The 23461-nt window shown below is 37.9% G+C and overlaps 1 protein-coding gene across 1 annotated transcript; it reads right to left on the minus strand.

The window, feature by feature from the left end:
- Positions 1-3792: 3792 nt before the first annotated feature.
- LOC131151995 (uncharacterized) lies at positions 3793-23102 on the minus strand. Its single transcript, XM_058103538.1, has 3 exons — positions 22706-23102; positions 22516-22561; positions 3793-4078 (listed from the first exon to the last, which is right to left on the minus strand). Exons 1-3 carry the CDS (start codon positions 22853-22855, stop codon positions 4002-4004), a joined length of 273 nt encoding a protein of 90 aa, XP_057959521.1. The 5' UTR covers positions 22856-23102; the 3' UTR covers positions 3793-4001.
- Between the last annotated feature and the right edge of the window lie 359 nt (positions 23103-23461).

Consider the following 23461-nt stretch of genomic DNA (forward strand, 5'->3'; position numbering starts at 1 on the left):
TAGGTATTTCTGAGGCATCTTTACTCAAAAACTATAATGTCAACCCCTTCTCTATGTTAGGACACCTGTTAGTGCTTTTATTTGTGTCTAGGGGTAATTGGTTTTGTGCATGTGCATACTCTTGGCTGCATCTCTGTTTGTGTGTGTGTGGTGTTGTTTTTTTTTCCCCGCCTCTTATTTTTTTTTGTGTTGGGGAAGATGTATTCCAAATCGTATGAATAAGTGATACCTCATATGCTGTCTTCTTTTATTTGGAAACGTGAGTAGGGTGATGCTGCCACTTAGTTTGCTCCTAAGGTCGCTGTTCTTTGCTTATTTATATTCTCTCACATGAAGGATGCAGATGATGGTTGGAAAATTGATCCATGCAAGTGCTAAACACAGCAATAGTAATGCAATAAACAAAATTATATTTCTGCCTTTGTGTCAGTCTTGCAAGTGGGTGGGTGAGATGGGACTTAATGGCATGTTGGCAACCGTAATCATGCCAGAGCAGGCTACTGATGCTGAAACTCATTAACATTGCCTATGAGATTACTGCCCCTTGCTGTTGCAATGTGGCTGTTTCATTTTTGATAAATAAAATTTGGGGCTACATTTTTGTTTGAATAGGAGAAAGAATGTGTGGGTATCGAAATATGTCTTTGCAAAGGAAGAGGCACACATATAACAGGACGAAGTGAAAACTTGGTGCTATTCTCTTTCAATATCAATTAGAAGTTCTTCTCCTGAGTCCTGTTGTACTGCTATGTCCAAGGCTGGCAGTATAATGGACATGGTCATTGTCTTACAATCTGCTTTTTCTACCTATAAGAGTACGTGTCGCAAGGTCTACATTTTCTACAAATTTCTGTCTACTATGAAGGCACCAAGTCTCACTTGGTCCAACCCATTTCCCACAATTAAAATCTTTGGTCTATTATCCCAAGCAAAACATTTACAGAAGCAAAACTTCCGAATCAAAGGAAACACACTCGACACATCAAGAGCACATATGAATTCTCTGGCATATCAGGCACAAAACATGTCAATATAACATATTTGACACTCACGATTGTCAAAGGTTTGTAGTTGACGACTACAAATGCCTAGGTTGTGATGGACGCGACCAACATGTGTCAACAAGGCACTAAGCCATGACTAGAATGTTGCCAGATGTTAAAAACCCACCAAACCCCTTCAGGAAGAAGAATGCAAGTTATGGCCTGGTCAAATCTAATTCTCACTCATAAGCAGAGTCATGAGTCACAATATTATATTTGTTTTGATGTAATCCTTCACACATCTTGAAACATAATTGAACTTGGCTGGTATAGCAATGTAGTCAAAGACCAAGCCCAACCACGTTTGTTTTTTACCATACTGAGCATCCATGGGGGCACCTCAACAACTGTTTGAGTGAGATATTTTGTGCTTCCTTCTTAGCAACATGGAGTATTGTATAAAATCCACAAGATAGCCCATGACAAGCCTTCTCTTCATGCTACCTTAACATGGAGCCTGATGTCGAGCACACCTCAGCTATGTCAAGTAAGAGGCTAAGTTTTTTCTTGACACATTTTATATTAAATTGAAATTTTTACACGAGTGACCTTTTCACAAATTATTATATTTGTATAGCTTTTATTTTCCAATCTCACATCAGTTCATTATGCAATCTCTAAGCGAATAAGCATATGTTGGATATCTGTGTAAGCCGTCCTATCAAATGGAGTTGAAGGAAAACATGTATGGTGGGATTAAATGTTTTAAACATCACTTTTTGATTTGTGAAATAGAATAGGGTGAGAATGGAATAGTCATTATATAACAGTATAATAATTTATGAAATAAAATTTATACTATTTAAAAACAAATAACCATTGGTATTATTTAAACCAACAAATAACTTAAAAGTTACAAAAATTATGGAGATAAAAATAAAAAAAATTTAAATATTAGAAATAGAAACCAAAAATCAAACATTTAATATTTGACTTTCTTATTGTAAAAGTTAAATTAATTATTTTAATCCTATTTTTGGAGAGCTTTTAGATTTGGATTTGAATTTAATTTGAATAAAATGTAATATAAAATTGTATTGAAATTTGTCTAAACTCATCCAAATCCTAATTAAAGGTTCAAAATTCATGCTCCCATACATAGCATAAATATATTTCATCTTAATTAGAATAACATCATCATTTTCATTTACTTTAGAGACTAACTTTACTATATAAAGCATTATACTCACACATAAAAATCATTGAGTGGTTTTATGCACCACTGGTTTACAATTGTCACTTGCCCAGATGGTGAGCAGGTAGAAGAGGAGAGGCATATGCCTCTGTGTCCCTTATCACAAACCCATCATACCAAGCATTTTCTAAAATTATTTCATTTTTAACCCTAATCTATTTTGTAAATCAAACATGTCCAAATAGATAATAATGGTATTTATTATTTTTGTTGCCTTCCACTGTTTCCAAACGGAAGGAGAAAAAGAAGAAGAACAAAAACAAGAAAAATTAGAGTTGAATATAATATTATATATATTTTTGGCACATACAATATCAAACAATTATAAATTATAATTGAACATTTCAAAGCTTTCATTTGTGGGTACTCTAGAATTTCATGACAAAGGCTTGAGCCCTGATTACCCATACTTTTTCAAGCCAACTTCCATAATATGCTCTGATGAAAACATCCCTCTTTCTTTTTCATTTTTCCCATTTTTGTGGATTCCACCTGACCTCTGTTCCTGCATCACAAATTCCCTCACTGTCATGGATTCGATTCTTAAAATGACAGTCACACTGTCACGCCAAAATATTACTGTCTATCACGCACAAATCTTTATTCCACATATGAGTTTAAAATGCATGCATTTGAAATTTACAAATTTAAAATACAAATTCAATGCCTGAGGGAAAAAAATTAAGAAGCAATAATTTTAATATCGCCTTGTACGACTTCTACTAACAAATTTAAATACGCAACCAAAAAGGAAAAAAAAACAAAAAACAAAAACAAATGGAGCATGTTAAAATAATGAAAACACTATGCCATACTTTCAGCAAAAGGGCCAAAAACCCTGAACAATAGTCTTGACTTTGAAATCCAATCCTCCCGTTGTCGCTAACCATTGTCAAAAAAAACACATCTTCCGATTTAAAGAGGGCTCATCAAAATCCTCAGCTGCTGAGGGAGCTGCAGGGGAACATGTGGAAGCATCATGCTAACAATCAAAACATTCCTAGAGTAAGAAGAGGCAAGACACTTAGAAGGAGATATGGTTAAAAGGAAGTAATGTCCAAGACCGGATTATTCCTTTCTAACCAAATCAACCACATAATGGTTGCCTCAAAAACCAGCATGGCTGTCGCAGCACCTCCTGACTAGAAACGACTCCAATCCACATAGGCTGCTCAACTGCCAACCATTGGTCAAAATTAAGAGATCATTTTTCTTTTCGGCACCACAGTAAAGATTATTTTATTAGCAGTGCACTTACCTACACCCGTGAATAGAGATATTATAAATTTATAACTAACACAAAATTACGCTTCTTTATGTCAATTGCGAATAAGTACTGACTTTGTATTGCCATTAGGATCAGCAGGGTCTATTATTCCACGAAAATCAGAGTATCAGCTGACAAATCTATGGAAACTTTAGAAGATGAGTAGCTGCAGATATGCCAAAACACAAATTCATGTGTAAGCTGTCAGAGATGTACAATGCTGTCTTAATATATATATTGCTATCATAATGTTTATAGTATCCCAAATGCTGTGGCGGTAGCTGTAATTCTGAGGAAATAAGGGTATATAATTGTCATATATCATCACAGAAAAAATTGTTGACAAATAATCAACAATGCTTGAAAAATTCATAGCATGAAGAGATGCATCATTTTATACACCCTTTTCATTTAGCACTTAAATTGTTTCACAGAATCAACTTGTCATAGAATCTGTAAGAAGCTGTAATCTCAGATGAACAATCTACATAATGCCTTAATTTCTTGTCCATTGGGAGAACTTCCTTTCTTCATTCTTTCTCCTCTCATTGCATGCCTTCAAAGCTTGAACTTCTGAAAATTGTTGAACGGCGCAATAAGTAAAATAACTAGAACGGAAAAAAAAATAATACTTCACCAACGAAAATTCATCAGAACAAATCTGAAATGACTCTTTCTACTTCAATATCAAAAAGGCCACCACTTTATCCCATTAATTTCTTAAATGTCACACCTACATTTGTTTCACTGTATCTACTTTGGAAAGTTACGTCTTGAATAACTTCCCAAATTGGCATGGCAATGACATTTGAAATTAATGGGGAAGGTATGTTCATTTTCAATAAGATTAAAAAAAAAAAGAAAAAGGAAGGAGGTGGCCCCGGGAGGGGGGGGGGGGGGGAAGGGAAGAGATTTTCAATATCATTCTAGATGAGAAACTATTGTAGAGAGTAGCATTGCATCTATGTAAAATACAATTCTTTATGAATTTGACCATCTCAAAAGTCAAAACTACTTTAAACTAATGTGGTGATGTTTCAAAAATTAATGGGCAAAGCAATGTTCAATTGTATGGAAAGAAAAACATATGATTCTCAATAATTTTGAGATAAGACAATTTTTGTGAACAATATAATTGCTGCTATTAGGGAGCCCTTTGTGTTGTATTTGTGTGGCTCTTATACTTTGTGGAGTACATAGATAAAAGGAAGAAAAACATATATAAAGTCTTTTGGTGATGAGCAGCAGAGACTTGTTGACGAGTGAGGTCTCACTCGTCGACGAGAAGATGCTGAGAGTCAGAAAAATTCAGAAGTTCTGAGATACCAAGAGCAGTTTCAGTGACTCATCGACAAGCGGACCCTTCTCGTCAACGAGTGCTCTCGGGGCTGCGAGAAAGAATTCAAATTTTGAATTGGAACGTTGGGATGGTTGGGTATTTGGAGGTAAGCCTTCGAGGGGTTGATAAATATGTCTTTCTGGGCATATTATGTAGTGAGAGAGATCATTGTATCTTTGTATTGTGTAACTTTCATTTTCATAGTGAAATCTTTGCCGGATTGCTCCCGTGGATGTAGGCATTGCCGAACCACGTATATTTGTGTGTTGATTCTTGTTGTTTTCACATATTCTGAGTGTTTGAATTATACTCTAGTGCTTCATTGCTTGCTGCGTTCATAATTTCCGCTGTGCAATCCCATACTCGTTATTTCAACAATTGGTATCAGAGCATTGTTGTCATGGCATCAAGTTCTTCTACAAGGTTTGATGTTGTCAAATTCGATGGAACCAGAAATTTCGGTTTATGGCAGAGGAGAGTGAAGGATAAACTTGTGCAGCAAGGGATGGTGAAGGTTTTGTATGGTGTTCAACCAGTTGGAATGGATGAAACAACTTGGAGAGAATTGGAGGCAAAGGCTATTTCCACAATACGTTTGTGTTTGGCCGACGAAGTACTCTATCATGTGATGGAGGAGGATTCTCCAGCGGCTGTGTGACAAAAGTTAGAAAACCGGTACATGTCCAAATCACTTTCTAATAAGTTATTTCTTAAGCAGCGTCTTTATTGGCTTAAGATGGTTGATGGTTCCAACTTAAATCAACATATCAACGCATTTAATCAAATTATTAGTGATTTAATGTGTGTTGATATTAAGTTTGATGGATGACAAGACTTTGATGTTACTAAACTCCTTGCCAGCGATTCATACTTACGAAAATTTAGTTACCACTCTTACATGGGGAAAAGAAACTCTTAATTTAGAAGAGGTGACAAGTGCTTTGTTGAGTTTTCATCAAAGGCTGAAAATATGTGATGAAAAAGAATGACTTGTGGTGAAAGGTAACAATGAGCGTGGCAAAGGAAAGTTCAAAAGTGGATCGAGTCAAAAATCCTGTACTCAATCCAAGAAGAAAAAGAATATCCGGTGTTACAAGTGCGGTAAAAAGGGGCATGTTAAACCGGACTATTCGGATTGGAAGAAAGGAAATGCTGCAAAGTATCAGGCTACTTCAAAATCAGTGAATGTGGTTCAAGAAGGAGATTCAGTTTGCAGTCATGGTGATGTTCTTTCGATTTCGTCGAGTTGGATCACCTTATAGACTCATGGATACTTGACTCGGCATGTTCTTACCATATGACTCCAAACAAGGAGTGGTTTAGCACCTACAGGTTGGTAAATTCATGCTCAGTTTTTATGGATAATGATTTTTCTTGTAAGATCATTGGCATAGGAAATGTTAAAATAAAAATGTTTAATGGTGCTGTGAGAACCTTGAGTAATGTAAGACATATACCGGAGTTACGGAAGAGTCTGATTTCACTTGACACCTTGGATTGTAATGGTTTCAATTACAAGTCTGATGGTGGGATTATGAAAGTATGGAAAGGTAATCTGACGGTGATGAAAGGGCAAAAACTAGATGAGAATATTTACACACTACAGGGAACTACTGTTGTAGGTGGAGCTGAGCTTTAGATGCTGAATATGATGAAACCGTCTTGTGGCATATGCGTCTTGGGCATATGGGGGAACATGGTTTGAAGGAACTTTACAAGAGGAAACTCTTGAAAGGTATGAAAACATGTAAGCTGAATTTTTGCAAGATATGTGTTCTTGGAAAACAAAATAGGGCAAAGTTCAAATCAGTTATACACAAGACGGAAGGCACTCTTGATTATGTACATTCCAATGTTTGGGGTCCGGTTAAAGTAGCATCAAGAGGTGGACATGTGTATCATGTGAGTTTTGTTGACGACTACTCACGGAAAGTCTAGGTATACTTCATGCGGCACAAGTGTGATACATTTGCCAAGTTTAAGTTGTCGAAAGCTGAAGTGGAAAACCAGACGGATGGAGAATCAAATGTTTGAGGTCAGACAATGAGACCGAGTACGCTGATTCGAGGTTTATGGAGTTTTGTGAGATGCAAGGCATTAAGAGACACTTTATTGTACGCCTAGCAAAATGGTGTGACTAAAAGAATGAACCGAACTCTAGATGAAAGAGCTTGGTGTCTCAGGCTTAATGCAAGGCTACCGAAAAACTTCTGAGCTGAAGCAATTAGTATGACTTGTTTCTTGATAAAAAGATCACCAAGGGCATCACTAGCAAGGGAAAGTGGCGGAAGAGGTATGGATGAGAAATGCAGTAGACTACTCCGGATTGAAGGTATTCAGTTATCCAACCTATGTTCACATGTCTAGTGAGAAGAGATCGAAACTTGACGCAAAATCCAGACGTTGCATTTTTTTGGGATATCCAAAGGGTGTGAAGGGTTACAAGCTGTGGGATACAATGGCAAACAAGGTGATGATTAGTAGAGATGTAGTCTTTGATGAGAAGGCTATGGTGAAGCGTACTCAAGATTGTGATGAACAGGAATAGGAACAGGAGCTAGAAAACTAGGGCAAAGACAAACATGTTGTGCAGGTGGAGTTGGAAGCTCAGGGCAATGACAATGATCTTGGTTCTATGGTTGCAGGGAGCTCTAGCTTGAGAAACCAGCAAGATGACAATGTTCCTATACAGAGATCTAGATGCACTATTAGACCTTCGCCAAGGTATGGATTTGAAGAGTTAGTGTCTTATCCTTTCCTTACTAGTTGCAACAATCCAACTACATTTCAAGAGGTAGTGCACGGCCAAGAGAAAGCTAGGTGGATGGGTGCAATGATTGAAGAAATGGTATCAATGCATAAGAACCAAACTTGGGAGTTGGTAGAGCTTCCAGATGGGAAGAGAGCTATAGGCTGCCAATGAGTATATAGGAATAAAGAAACAATTTCAGAAAAGGAAGGAGAAAAATACAAGGCACAGTTAGTTACAGTACGGTACTCATAGAAAAAGGGAATAAACTATGATGAAATATTTTCACCTGTGGTCTGACACATTTCTATAGTGATAGTGTTGGAGTTGGTAGCTCATTATGATCTACATTTGGAACAAATGGATGTAAAAACGACATTTCTTCATGGTGACTTGGAGGAATAGATTTATATGGTACAGCCGGAGAGATTTTGTGAACTAGGAAAAGAAAACTTAGTTAAGAAATTTCTTTACGAGTTGAAACAATCTCCAAGGCAATGGTATAAAAGATTTGATTCCTACATTATCAAAATTGGCTACAAAAGATGTGAGTATGATTGCTGCGTATATGTGAACAAGTCTAATGATGGTTTTCTTATTTTCTTGTTATTGTATGTCGATGACATGTTGATAGCTACTAAAGATTTAACTGAGGTAAATTAGTTAAAGGAACCGTTACATAAAGAGTTTGACATGAAAGATCTTGGTTCAACCAAGAAGATACTTGGGATGGAGATTCGCCAGAACAAAACTGCAGGGAGCTTATGGTTATCTCAGGGCGGTTATGTGGAGAAGGTGTTGGATAGGTTTAGCATGGTTGATGCAAAACCGGTGTGTACACCTCTAGCGAGTCATTTTAAATTGTCTGCTACAGATTGCCCAAGTACGAATGATGATATCCAGGACATGTCAAAGGTCCTTTATGCTAGCGCCGTGGGGAGTTTAATGTATGTCATGGTGTGTACAAGACTAGACTTAGCGCATGCTGTGAGTGTAGTGAGTAAGTTTCTCTCTAATCTAGGAAGACAACATTGGGAAGCCGTCAAATGGATATTTAGATACTTACGGGGTACATCGGGTTATGGCATCATGTTCGGCAAGCAACAATGTAATCCTTCAATTGTGGGGTTTGTAGATGCATATTATGCAGGGGATATGAATGACAAAAGGTCTACAATGGGTTATGTCTTTACCCTTGTAGGAGGACCTATATGTTGGAGATCCATGATTCAATCTCTGGTGGCATTGTCCAGAACTAAAGTGGAATATACGACAGTTGCCGAAGCTGCAAAGGAAGCCTTATGGCTTACCGATTTTGTCAAAGAGTTGGACTTACAGCAAGATGGAGTTATGCTGCATTGTGACAATCAGAGTGCTATTTACTTAGCGAAGAATTAATTGTACCATGCTAGAACCAAACATATTGATGTGAGGTTCCACAGGGTTCAGGAGTTAATTACTTCAGGTGCACTTGTATTGGAGAAGGTTTACACATCTGAAAACACAGCTGATATTTTGACAAAGCCGGTCACTACTAATAAGTTCAAGCAATGCTTGAACTTACTTCATGTCTCCAAGTGCTAGATGGGAGACAAACCCAACCGAACGTTCAAAGGTCAAGGTAGAGCAATTAGATATGTTTTTTCAGGTTCTCTTAAAGGGCGTATGATCGCCAAGGTGGAGATTGCTGTATTTGTGTGGCTCTTATACTTTGTGTAGTACATAGATAAAAGGAAGAAAAACATATATGAAGTCTTTTGGTGATGAGCAGCAGAGACTCGTTGATAAGTGAGGTCTCACTCATTGACAAGAAGATACCGAGAGTCAGAAAAATTCAGAAGTTCTAAGATACCGAGAGCAATTTCAGTGACGACGAGTGGATCCTTCTCGTCGACGAGTGCTCTCGGGGCTACGAGAAAGAATTCAAATTTTGAATTGGAACGTTGGGACAGTTTGATATTTGGAGGGAAGTCTTTGAGGGGTTGATACATATGTATTTCTAGGCATATTATGTAGTGAGAGAGATCATTGTATCTTTGTATTGTGTAACTTTCATTTTCATAGTGAAACCTTTGCCGGATTGCTCTTGTGGATGTAGGCATTGCCGAACCACATATATTTGTGCGTTGATTCTTGTTGTTTTCAGACATTCTGAGTGTTTGAATTATACTTTAGTGCTTCATTGCTTGCTGCATTCATAATTTCTGTTGTGCAATCCCATACTCGTTATTTCAACACTTTGTTTCATGAAGTCTTGCATCATAATCATCTCTATTGATATGGCAGTGGCAATTCATAATTGCTAAGAAGAGTGATGTGCAGTGAATTTGAATGGAAAGAGATAATCTGCATAATTTGAGATTTCAAGACACTAACTTGAGTGACTTCTATGAATTTCCTATCTTAAGAAGAATTCCAACTGCGATGAATAATTTCTCATTCCAAACCCAAACAGCCAACACTTCCTTAGTTGAATTTTAAAAATGGCATTGCCAAATAGGCATGTTGCTGCTCTTTGGTCCTGATTAGCATCCTTTTTCTTGAAAAATATTGAATAGCATACAATGCTTCTTTTCCTCTTTATTCCAATTCCTAAGTGCCTGCGACTTCCATTTTATCAATAATTTTCAAATCCATTACCACCTTAGCTTAAATGACATTTGTCAATTCTTTTCTCCTCGTTTCATATCCAAATATTTATTCTTTTCCCCTTCAATTTGAAAACAGAAATTCCCAATTTTGTTTGAGATGTTTTTGAGAGATTTAATAAACAATATTTTTTTTTCCCAATAAAACAATGCTCACCAAAATAATTCAATCCAACAATCTCAAATTATTGAAATATCCTTTTCACTTTGCATTTGAAATACATAAAAAGGATTCCTAGTAATATACAAAATACCTGTTGTGGAAATTGAGTATAGGATGCACAGCGGAATTTGTAAATTGCAGCAAATCATGAAGCACCATGACAACACAACTAGTATACATGAAAGCAAATAAAGAAACAACACGAGAATATACATGGTTCGGCGATGCCTACATCCACGTGAGTAATTCGGCCAAGAATTTCACTATGAAATGAAAGTTTACAATACACTTCACACAATGATCTCTCTCTTGTCAAAATATGCTCAGAAGGACCTATTTAACAAACCCTCGGAGGTTTCCCTCCAAATACCCAACCGTCCCAACATTCTAATTCAAAATTTGAATTCTTTCTCGCAGCCCAGAACACTCGTCAACGAGAACAAGACACTCGTCGAAGAGAGAGACAAGTCCACTCGTCCACTAGAGCAGGGTCCTCGTCGTCGAGTTTCAGATTTCCAGCTCTTGATATCTCAGAACTTCTACAATTCTCGGGCTCTCGGTATCTGCTTGTCAACGAGTGAGATAGACTCGTTGACGAGTCCCTGCTGCTCAGCACCAATGAATCCATATGTTTTTCTTCTTCCTTTGTTTATGAGCCCCAACAAGTATAAAAACCACACACACAAATACAACAATCTCCACCTTGGCGATTATATGCCCCTTAGGAGAACCTGAAAAACATATCTGATTGTTCCACCTTGATCTTAGAACGTCCGGTCGGGTTTGTCTAACTTCTATCACTTGGAGACATGAAGTAAGTTCAAGCAATGCTTGAACTTTTCACTAGTGACTGGTTTTTTAAAAATAACGGCCGCATTTTCAAATGTATGAACTTTCTCTAATATAAGTTCACCTGAAATAATCAATTCCCGAACCTTGTGGAACCTCCCACCAATATGCTTAATTCTAGCATGGTACACTTGATTCTTTACTAAATAAATGACATTCTGACCATCACAACGCAGCTTAACCCCATCTTGCTGTAAGCCCAACTCTTTGACCAAACCGATAAGCCATACGGCTTCCTTTGCAGCTTCGGCAACTGCCATATATTCAGCTTCAGTTGTGAACAATGCCACCAGAGATTGAACCATGGATCTCCAACATATAGATCCTCCTATAAGGGTAGAAACATAACTCGTTGTAGACCTTCTATCATCCATATCTCTTGCATAATCAGCATCTAACAACCCCATAACTGAAGGACTACCATGTTGCTTGCTGAACATGATGCCATACACCGATGTACCTCGTAAGTATCCGAAGATCCACTTGACGACTTCCCAATACTGTCTTCCTGGATTAGAAAGAAACTTACTCACTACACTCACAGCGTGTGCCAAGTCTGGCCTCGTACATACCATGACATACATTAAACTCTCCACGACGCTTGCATAGGGGACCTTTGACATGTCCCGAATATCCTCATCTGTACTTGGGCAATCGACAGTAAACAACTTAAAATGACTCACTAGAGGTGTAAATACCGGTTTTGCATCAGCTATGCTGAACCAATCCAACACCTTCTCCACATAATCGCCCTGAGATAACCATAACCTTCTTGTAGTTCTGTCCTGACAAATCTCCATCCCAAGTATCTTCTTGGCTGAACCAAGATCTTTCATTTCAAACTCTTTATGCAACAGTTCTTTTAACTAATTTAGCTCAGTTAAATCTTTTGCAGCTATCAACCTGTCATCCACATACAACAAGAAGAAAATAAGAGAACCATCATCAAGCTTGTTCATATACACGCGGCAATCATACTCACATCTTTTGTAGCCAATTTTCATCATATAGGAATCAAATCTTTTATACCATTGCCTTTGAGACTGTTTCAACCCGTAAAGAGATTTCTTCAATTTGCAAACTAAGTTTTCTTTCCCTGGTTCACTGAATTCCTCTGGCTGTATCATATAAATTTGTTCCTCCAAGTCACCGTGAAGAAACGCTGTCTTCACATCTATTTATTTCAAATGAAGATCATAATGAGCTACCAACCCCAACACTATCTTGATAGAAGTGTGTCGGACCACAGGTGAAAAAATCTCGTCATAGTCTATTCCCTTCTTCTGTGAGTACCCTTTTGCCACTAATCGAGCCTTGAATTTTTCTCATTCCTTTTTTGGAATTGCTTCATTCTTCTTATATACTCATTTGCAACCTATCAGTCTCTTCCCATCTAGAAGCTCCACCAAATCCCACGTTTGATTTTTATGTAATGATTTCATCTCTTCAATCATTGCACTCATCCAGCTACCTTTCTCCTAACCATGCACTGCCTCTTGAAATGTAGTTGGATCGTTTCAAATCCATACCTTGGTGAAGGTCTGATAGTGCGTTTAGATCTCCGTATAGGAAGATTGTCAACTTACTGGTTTCCTGAGCTAGAGCTCCCTGCAACTAAAGGACCATGATCATTGACGTTGCCCTGAGCTTCCAACTCCACCTGCACAACATGTTCATCTCTGCCCTAGTTTTCTGGCTCATGTTTCTAATCATCACAATCTTGAGTACGCTTCACCATAACCTTCTCGTCAAAAGATTACATCTCTACTAATCACCACCTTGTTTGCCGCTGGATCCCACAAAACGTATCCCTTCACACCCTTTTGATATTCCAAAAAGATACAACGTCTAGATTTTAGGGCAAGCTTGGATCTTTCTTCACTAGACACGTGAACATAGGCTGGACACCTGAATACCTTCAATTCGGAGTAGTCTACTGCATTTCCCGTCCACACCTTTTCTGCCACTTTACTCTCTAGTGATGCCCTTGGTGATCGATTTGTCAGAAAACAAGCAATACTTACTGCCTTAGCCTAGAAGTTCTTCGGTAGCCCTGCATTAAGTCTGAGACATCGAACTCTTTCAGCCAATGTTTGGTTTATCCTTTCTGCCACACCATTTTGCTGAGGTATCCGGTGAACGATAAAGTGTCTCTTAATGCCCTAGTTCTCACAAAACTCCATGACCCTTGAATCAGCGTACTCGGTCCCATTGTGTAACCTCAGACATTTGATTCTCCTCCCCGACTGGTTTTCCACTTCAGCTTTCGACAACTTGAACCTAACAAACATATCATACTTGTGCCGTATGAAGTATACCCAGACTTTCCGTGAGTAGTCGTCAACAAAACTCACATAATACACATGTCCACCCCTTGATGCTACTCTAATCGGACCCCAAACATCATAATGCACATAATCAAGAATACTTTTCGTCTTGTGGACAGTCGATTTAAATTTTGCCTTATTTTACTTTCCAAGAACACAAATCTTGCAAAAATCAAGCTGACATGATTTCATACCTTTCAAAAATTTCCTCTTGTGTAGTTCCTTCATACCATGTTCCACGATATCCTCGACACGCATATGCCACAAGACATTTACAACAAATTCAGTATCTAGGACTGTAGCTCCTCCTACAAGTCTAAAACAGCAGTTCCCTGCAGTGTGTAAATATTCCCATCTAGCTTTTTCCCTTTCACCACCGTCATAATTCCTTTCCATACTTTCAACCCCACCTTCGGACTTGAAATTGAAACCATTATAATCCAAGGTGCCAAGTGAAATATGACTCTTCCTTAACTCCGGTATGTGTCTTACATTACTCAAATTCTTACAGCACCATCAAACATTTTTATTTTAACATTTCCTATGCCAATGATATTACAAGAAACATCATTACCCATAAGAACTAAACCTGAGTTTACCAACCTATAGGTGTTGAACAACTCCTTGTTTGGAGTCATATGGTAAGAGCATACCGAGTCAAGTATCCATGAGTCCGTAAGGCGATATGTCCCCGACGAAACCGCAAGAACATCACCATCATTGCAAACTGAATCTCCTTCTTGAAGCACATTCACTGATTTTGAGGTCTCCTCATGCATTTTATCATTTCTTTTCTTCCAATTTGGACATTCCAGTTTCACATGCCCATTTTTACCGCTTATAACACCAGATATCCTTTTTCTTCTTGGATTGAGTACGAGATTTTTGACTCGATCCAAGTTTGGACTTTCCTTTCCCATGCCCATAGGTACCTTTCATCACAAGTCTTTCTCCTTCATAAAATATTTTCAACCTTTCATGAAAATTCAACAAGGCACTTGTCACCTCTTCTAAATTAAGACTTTTTTCCCAAAGTCAGAGTGGTAACTAAATTTTCATAAGATTTTCATAGTACAAGTCGCTGGCAAAAAGTTTAGTAACATCAAAGTCTTATCATCTTCATCAAACTTAACATCAACACGCATCAAATTACTTATGATTTGATTAAAGACATTGATATGTTGATTTAAGTTCGATCCATCAACCATCTTAAACCAATAAAGACGCTGCTTAAGAAATAGTTTATTAGAAAGTTATTTGGACATGTACTAGCTTTCTAACTTTCGCCATACAACCACTAGAGAATCTTCCTCCATCATATGATAGAGAACTTCATCGACTAAACACATTCGTATTGTAGAAACGGCCTTGCCTCCAATTCGCTTCACCCATTCCATCTGGTTGAACACCATGTAGAGCCTTCACCATCCCTTGTTGCACAAGAGTATCCTTAACTCTCCTTTGCCACAAACCGAAATTTCTAGTTCCATTGAATTTGACAACATCAAATCTCGCAAAAGAAGATCCTGACGCCATGACAACAACTTTCTGATACCAATTTGTTGTGGAAATCGAATATAGGATGCACAGCGGAATTTGTAAATTGCAGCAAATGATGAAGCACCATGACAACACAATTAGTATATATGAAAGCAAATAAGGAAACAACATGAGAATATACATGGTTCGGCAATGCCTACATCCACGTGAGTAATTCAGCCAAAAATTTCACTATGAAATGAAAGTTTACAATACACTTCATACAATGATCTCTCTCTTGTCAAAATATGCTCAGAAGGACCTATTTAACAAACCCTCGAAGATTTCCCTCCAAATACCCAACCGTCCCAACGTTTTAATTCAAAATTTGAATTCTTTCTCACAGCCCAGAACACTCATCGACGAGAACAGGACACTTGTCGAAGAGAGAGAGAAGTCCACTCGTCGACTAGAGCAGGCCACTCGTCGTCGAGTTTCCGATTTCCTGCCCTCGATATCTCAGAACTTCTACAATTCTCGGGCTCTCGGTATCTACTTTTTGACGAGTGAGATAGACTCGTTGACGAGTCCCTACTGCTCAGCACCAATGAACCCATATGTTTTTCTTCTTCCTTTGTTTATGAGCCCCAACAAGTATAAAAACCACACACACAAATACAACAATCTCCACCTTGGCGATTATACGCCCCTTAGGAGAACCTGAAAAATATATCTGATTGTTCCACCTTGATCTTAGAACGTCCAGTCGGGTTAGTCTAACTTCTATCACTTGGAGACATGAAGTAAGTTCAAGCAATGCTTGAACTTTTCACTAGTGACTGGTTTTTTGAAAATATCGGCCGCATTTTCAAATGTATGAACTTTCTCCAATATAAGTTCACCTGAAATAATCAATTCCCGAACCTTGTGGAACCTCCCATCAATATGCTTAATTCTAGCATGGTACACTTGATTCTTTATAAAGTAAATAACATTCTGATTGTCATAACGCAACATAACCCCATCTTGCTGTAAGCCAAGCTCTTTGACCAAACCGGTAAGCCATAAGGCTTCCTTTGCAGTTTTGGCAACTGTCATATATTCAGCTTCAGTTGTGAACAATGCCACCAGAGATTGAACCATGGATCTCCAACATATAGGTCCTCCTACAAGGGTAGAAACATAACTCGTTGTAGACCTTCTGTCATCCATATCTCTTGCATAATCAGCATCTACAAACCCCATAACTGAAGGACTACCATGTTGCTTGCTGAACATGATGCCATACACCGATGTACCCCGTAAGTATCTAAAGATCCACTTGACGGCTTCCCAATACTGTCTTCCTAGTTTAGAAAGAAACTTACTCACTACACTCACAGCATGTGTCAAGTCTAGCCTCGTACATACCATGACATACATTAAACTCCCCACGGCGCTTGCAGAGGAGAACCTGAAAAACATATCTGATTGTTCCACCTTGATCTTAGAATGTCCGGTCGGGTTTGCCTAACTTCTATCACTTGGAGACATGAAGTAAGTTCAAGCAATGCTTGAACTTTTAACTAGTGACTGGTTTTTTGAAAATATCGGCCGCATTTTCAAATGTATGAACTTTCTCCAATATAAGTTCACCTGAAATAATCAATTCCCGAACCTTGTGGAACCTCCCATCAACAGTAAACAACTTAAAATGACTCACTAGAGGTGTAAATACCAGTTTTGCATCAGCCATGCTGAACCAATCCAACACCTTCTCCACATAATCGCCCTGAGATAACGATAACCTTCTTGCAGTTCTGTCCTGACAAATTTCCATCCCAAGTATCTTCTTGGCTGAACCAAGATCTTTCATTTCAAACTCTTTATGCAACAGTTCTTTTAACTAATTTACCTTAGTTAAATCTTTTGCAGCTATCAACATGTCATCGACATACAACAAAAAGAAAATAAGAGAACCATCATCACGCTTGTTCATATACACGCAGCAGTCATACTCACATCTTTTGTAGCCAATTTTCATCATATAGAAATCAAATCTTTTATACCATTGCCTTTGAAACTGTTTCAACCCGTAAAGAGATTTCTTCAATTTGCAAACTAAGTTTTCTTTCCCTGGTTCATTGAATCCCTCTGGCTGTATCATATAAATTTGTTCCTCCAAGTCACCGTGAAGAAACGCCGTCTTCACATCCATTTATTTCAAATGAAGATCATAATAAGCTACCAACCCCAACACTATCTTGATAGAAGTGTGTCGGACCACAGGTGAAAAAATCTCATCATAGTCTATTCCCTTCTTCTGTGAGTACCCCTTTGCCACTAATCATGCCTTAAATTTTTCTCCTTCCTTTTCTAGAATTACTTCATTCTTCTTATATACTCATTTGCAACCTATCGGTCTCTTCCCATCTAGAAGCTCCACTAAATCCCAAGTTTGATTTTTATGTAATGATTTCATCTCTTCAATCATTGGACTCATCCACCTACCTTTCTCTTGACCATGCACTGCCTCTTGAAATGTAGTTGGATCGTTGCAACTGGTAAGGAAAGCATAAGACACTAACTCTTCAAATCCATACCTTAGTGAAGGTCTGATAGTGCGTTTGGATCTCCGTATAGGAAGATTGTCAACTTACTGGTTTCCCGAGCTAGAGCTCCCTGCAACTAAAGGACCATGATCATTGGCGTTGCCCTGAGCTTCCAACTCCACCTACACAACATGTTCATCTCTGCCCCAGTTTTTTGGCTCCTATTTCTAATCATCACAATCTTGAGTACGCTTCACCATAACCTTCTCGTCAAAAGATTACATCTCTACTAATCACCACCTTGTTTGTCGCTGGATCCCACAGCTCGTATTCCTTCACACCCTTTTGATATTCCAAAAAGATACAACGTCTAGATTTTGGGTCAAGCTTGGATCTTTCCTCACTAGACATGTGAACATAGGCTGGAAACCTGAATACCTTCAATTCGGAGTAGTCGACTGCATTTTCTATCCACGCCTCTTCTGCCACTTTACTCTCTAGTGATGCCCTTGGTGATCGGTTTATCAGAAAACAAGTCATACTTACTGCCTCAGCCCAGAAGTTCTTTGATAGCCCTGCATTAAATCTGAGATATCGAACTCTTTTAGCCAAAGTTCGGTTCATCCTTTCTGCCACACGATTTTGCTGAGGTATCCGACGAACGATAAAGTGTCTCTTAATGCCCCGGTTCTCACAAAACTCCATGAACCTCGAATCAGTGTACTCAGTCCCATTGTGTAACCTCAGACATTTGATTCTCCTCCCCGTCTAGTTTTCCACTTCAACTTTCCACAACTTGAACCTAGCAAACGTATCAGACTTGTGCCGCATGAAGTATACCCATACTTTCCGTAAGTAGTCGTTAACAAAACTCACATAATACACATGTCCACCCCTTGATGCTACTCTAACCGGACCCCAAACATCATAATGCACATAATCAAGAATACCTTTCGTCTTGTGAACAGTCGATTTAAATTTTGCCTTATTTTACTTTCCAAGAACACAAATCTTGCAAAAATCAAGCTGACATGATTTCATACCTTTCAAGAGTTTCCTCTTGTGTAGTTCCTTCATACCATGTTCCACCATATCCCCGACACATATATGCCACAAGACATTTACATCAAATTCAGTATCTACGACTGTAGCTCCACCTACAAGTCTACAACAGTAGTTCCCTGCAGTGTGTAAATATTCCCAGCCAGCTTTTTCCCTTTCACCACCGTCATATTACCTTTCCATACTTTCATAACCCCACCTTCGGACTTGAAATTGAAACCATTACAATCCAAGGTGCCAAGTGAAATAAGACTCTTCCTTAACTCCGGTATGTGTCTTAGATTACTCAAATTCTCACAGCACCATCAAACATTTTTATTTTAACATTTCCTATGCCAATGATATTACAAGAAACATCATTACCCATAAAAACTAAACCTGAGTTTACCAACCTGTAGGTGCTGAACAACTCCTTGTTTGGAGTCATATGGTAAGAGCATGCCGAGTCAAGTATCCATGAGTCCGTAAGGGTATCCGTCCCCGACGAAACCTCAAGAACATCACCATCACTGCAAACTGAATCTCCTTCTTAAACCACATTCACTGATTTTGAAGTCTCCTCATGCTTTTCAGCATTTCTTTTCTTCCAATTCGGACATTCCAATTTCACATGTCCATTTTTACCGCACTTATAACATCGGATATCCTTTTTCTTCTTGGATTGAGTACGAGATTTTTTACTCAATCCATGTCTAGATTTTCCTTTCCAACGCTTATAGTTACCTTTCACCGCAAGTCTTTCTCCTTCATAAAATATTTTCAACCTTTGATGAAAATTCAACAAGGCAATTGTCACCTCTTCTAAATTAAGACTTTTTTCCCAAAGTCAGAGTGGTAACTAAATTTTCATAAGTATGAGTCGCTGGTAAAGAGTTTAGTAACATCAAAGTCTTACCATCTTCATCAAACTTAACATCAACATGCTTCAAATTACTTATGATTTGATTAAAGGCATTGATATGTTGATTTAAGTTCGATCCATCAACCATCTTAAACCAATAAAGAGATTGCTTAAGAAATAGTTTATTAGAAAGTGATTTGGACATGTACCAGCTTTCTAACTTTCGCCATACAACCGCTAGAGAATCTTCCTCCATCATATGATAGAGAACTTCATCGACTAAACACATTCGTATCGTAGAAACGACCTTGCCTCCAATTCGCTTCATCCATTCCATTTGGTTGAACACCATGTAGAGCCTTCACCATCCCTTGTTGCACAAAAGTATCGTTAACTCTCTTTTGCCACAAACCGAAATTTCTGGTTCCATTGAATTTGACAACATCAAATCTCGCAAAAGAAGATCCTGATGCCATGACAACAACTTTCTGATACCAATTTGCTGTAGAAATCGAATATAGGATGCATAGCAAAATTTGTAAATTGCAGCAAATGATGAAACACCATGACAACACAACTAGTATATATGAAAGCAAATAAAGAAACAACACGAGAATATACGTGGTTCAGCAATGCCTACATCCACGGGAGCAATTCGGCCAAGAATTTCACTATGAAATGAAAGTTTACAATACACTTCATACAATGATCTCTCTCTTGTCAAAATATGACCAGAAGGACTTATTTAACAAACCCTTGAAAGTTTCCCTCCAAATACCCAACCGTCTCAACGTTCTAATTCAAAATTTAAATTCTTTCTCGCAGCCCAGAACACTCGTCGAAGAGAACAGGACACTCGTCGAAGAGAGAGAGAAGTCCACTCGTCGACTAGAGCAGGGCACTCGTCGTCGAGTCTTCGAGTTTTCGATTTCCTGCTCTCGATATCTTAGAACTTCTACAATTCTTGGGCTCTCAGTATCTACTTGTCGACGAGTGAGACACACTCGTCGACGAGTCCCTGCTGCTTAGCACCAATGAATCCATATGCTTTTCTTCTTCCTTTATTTATGAGCCCCAAAAAGTATAAGAGCTGCACACACAAATACAACAATATCCCTCCCACCTTAATTTAACATGTTAATTCCATGTTCATCACTTACTTTATTAAAAGAGAATAACACTTAATAACTTTCAAGAGCGAGCATAATAAAAGTCAAATAGATTTCTTCTTAAGTAGGTAGGGGATAGTCTATCTTGTAAGGATTGTAAAGTTATCCTATGTGAAATTTTGGCTACAACATACAGTCCTAGTATTAGATATATATATATATATATATATATATATATATATATATATAAACTAAAAAATGAAAGAGAAATAGTAACATAAATTAACATGGGAGGAGGACTAGGTGGAGTTTGAAGGGAGATAAAATAGTAAAATTCAAAGATAAAATGATCAACGTGTATGATTGGACAGTACGGGATAAGCTAAATGCAAATACTATTTGGAAATAAATGGCTAAATTTTTCGTAAGGATAACAAAAAGATTTTAGGTGAGTCCAAAGGACAATACTTGGATAGTAAAGAAAGTTGGTGGTGGAATCAAAAAGTCCAAAAAGCCATTAAGAAAAAAAGAAATTAGTATAAAATATGGTAAAGTTGCAGAAATATAGAAATTCTTGAAAAATATAAAGAGGCAAGGAATTTTATTTTTTTTTCAAAAAAAACTATTGGTGAAACTAAACATAGAGCTTATGATACTTTATAAAAAAAACTAAACACAAAAGATGGAGAAAGAGATATTTATAAACTTGTTAGAGTTAGAAAAAGAAATTGCGAAGATTTTGGTGATGTAAAATGTATAAAGGATGAGAATGATATTGTCTTAACTAAAGAAATTAATAGTACTGACAGATTTCGATATCTTGGATCTGTTATGCAAACGAAAGGGGAAATTGATATAATACATAAAATTAAAGCAAGTTGAGTTAAATGGAAGAGTGTGTTAGATATGTTGTGTGATTGTAGAATACCCTTAAATTTATATATATATATATATATATTTTATGGTTCATAATGTTGGACAACTAAGAAATAACATATATAAAAAGTAAAAGTTATTGAAATGCAAATGCTAAGGTGGATGAGTGGGATAACATTAAAAGATAAATTAAGAAATGAACACATGCATATTAATTTAGGCATAGCACTGTCGAAGACAAGATAAGGGAGTGGTGTTTTAGATGTGGTTTGGGCATTTGAAATACAGGCTAAGTAGAGCATTGATGAGGAGGAGTGAATTAGTTATTGTTTCTGACATGAAAAAAGGAGTAGGGTAGGGGTAACCCTAAAATAACTTGGAATGAGGTAGTGAGAAAGGATTTTAATAGCCCTTAATCTGGTAGAAAAAAAATGTTTTCAATTTGGTGAATTGGCGGAAAAAGATTCATGCAACCGACCCCACTTAGTGGACTTAAGGCTTGTTGTTGTTGTTGTTGTTGTTGAGATGTAAGACTTAAATCAAGTAATACTTACTAATGGAATCTCTGCACGAAAACAATGCTACTCTTAACAAATAATCTCCATTCCATTATTTCATTACTATGATTAGAAATTTCCTTTTATCTTTCTTGTTTTATCTTCATTTCAATTTTAGATACCACTTCCCATTGTTCTTGTACAATGCAATTGCAATTTAAATACAGATGGCCCCATGATGGGGGACCATCCATGAATTACAGTGATTTCACAGTAGGAGAGAATGCCAGTGCCACTCTTCACAGAAATCCTCCAACCCGTTCGTCTCCTTCTCCTTCAAAGCAGAAAGGTTCCTACTATCCCCATTTAACTTCTCAGCATGTCCATATCACAAATAATAAATAAAATCAATACTATCTATCGTGAACAAGAACGCCCATATGTGATTCCAACATTGTCTTCGCATCCAAAACAATCTGACAGCCTGGTTTCACGAAAGAGAAAGAGAAAGAGAGAGAGAAAAGAAAGTATAATGCATACCCGCCTGGCAAGATTTCCAATTCCTATTTGTTTTGACAAGACAATCCTGCAAAATACAACATGGGATTGTTTATTCAATTGAAGCAGTGCTTATATATATATATATATAGGCTAAAACCCTAAACCCTGATATTATGAGAAAACAGAGAAGCACATACGCGCATAATATTCATTTTGAAACCAGGAATACCTGCAAGGATAAGTAAAGAGCAGAGCACTCGTTGAGCTGCTTCACATTCTCATCACCTTCATCTGCATCGCTTTGATGAAGAGGCGGGGTTGGGGGTGCTGGTGCTGGGAACTGGTGAGATCCGCTTGAGCTTGGCGGTCGAGGGCCCATCCTCCAGGTTGCACTCACGGCGGACGCCCGTTTTCCCTTTTCTCCGGTCTAGCCACCGGCGGACGGATCGTCCCCTGTTCCCGGAATTGCTTCGAATCAATTCAATAATTATAATAACTGTTTAATGTATAATTTCAAACATTTTGGTCCATTTATAAGACGATGAGCGTTGAATTGAAGAAATTTCGTTAGTATTGTTGAAAAAAACGAATCTTTATTGTTAAACTCAAAATAAGTTTAAGTTTATGGTGGACATAAGCATGGAAGAAAGAGTATCAGGAATTTGATTTCAGTTAATACCCTTACAGGACTAATGGTATATGTGGATGGTGAAAGTTTACTCTATGAGCTAGCAAAAATCGTAAATGATGGGAGTTCGCTTTATGAGCCAACGGGTTTCGTTGATGGTGAAAGTTTGAGTCAGCGGTTACGTGAATGGTAATGGAGATGCGTCCTAAAGATCGGGTTGGCCAAATATCCAACTCATGTACGGAAATCGTGTCCGCATTCGAACTTTACCCTAATCAACGAGACCTGGGGACGGAGGACACTTATCCGTAGGTCTGGTGCTGCACCAGGGGTCTAAAGAGCTGTTTGGTAGCTGTA

Source organism: Malania oleifera, chromosome 3 (genome assembly GCF_029873635.1).
Source record: "Malania oleifera isolate guangnan ecotype guangnan chromosome 3, ASM2987363v1, whole genome shotgun sequence".
In the NCBI taxonomy this organism is placed as follows: domain Eukaryota; kingdom Viridiplantae; phylum Streptophyta; class Magnoliopsida; order Santalales; family Ximeniaceae; genus Malania; species Malania oleifera.

Excerpts from the sequence above, each read along its gene's own strand:
- LOC131151995 (XM_058103538.1), bottom strand. The coding sequence starts at position 22,855 with ATGGGCCCTCGACCGCCAAGCTCAAGCGGATCTCACCAGTTCCCAGCA. Across the intron at positions 22,562-22,705 it reads CTCTTTACTTATCCTTGCAG|GATTGTCTTGTCAAAACAAA; the intron begins GTATTCCTGGTT and ends TGTATTTTGCAG. Across the intron at positions 4,079-22,515 it reads TTGGAAATCTTGCCAGGCGG|AAGTTCAAGCTTTGAAGGCA; the intron begins GTATGCATTATA and ends AACAATTTTCAG.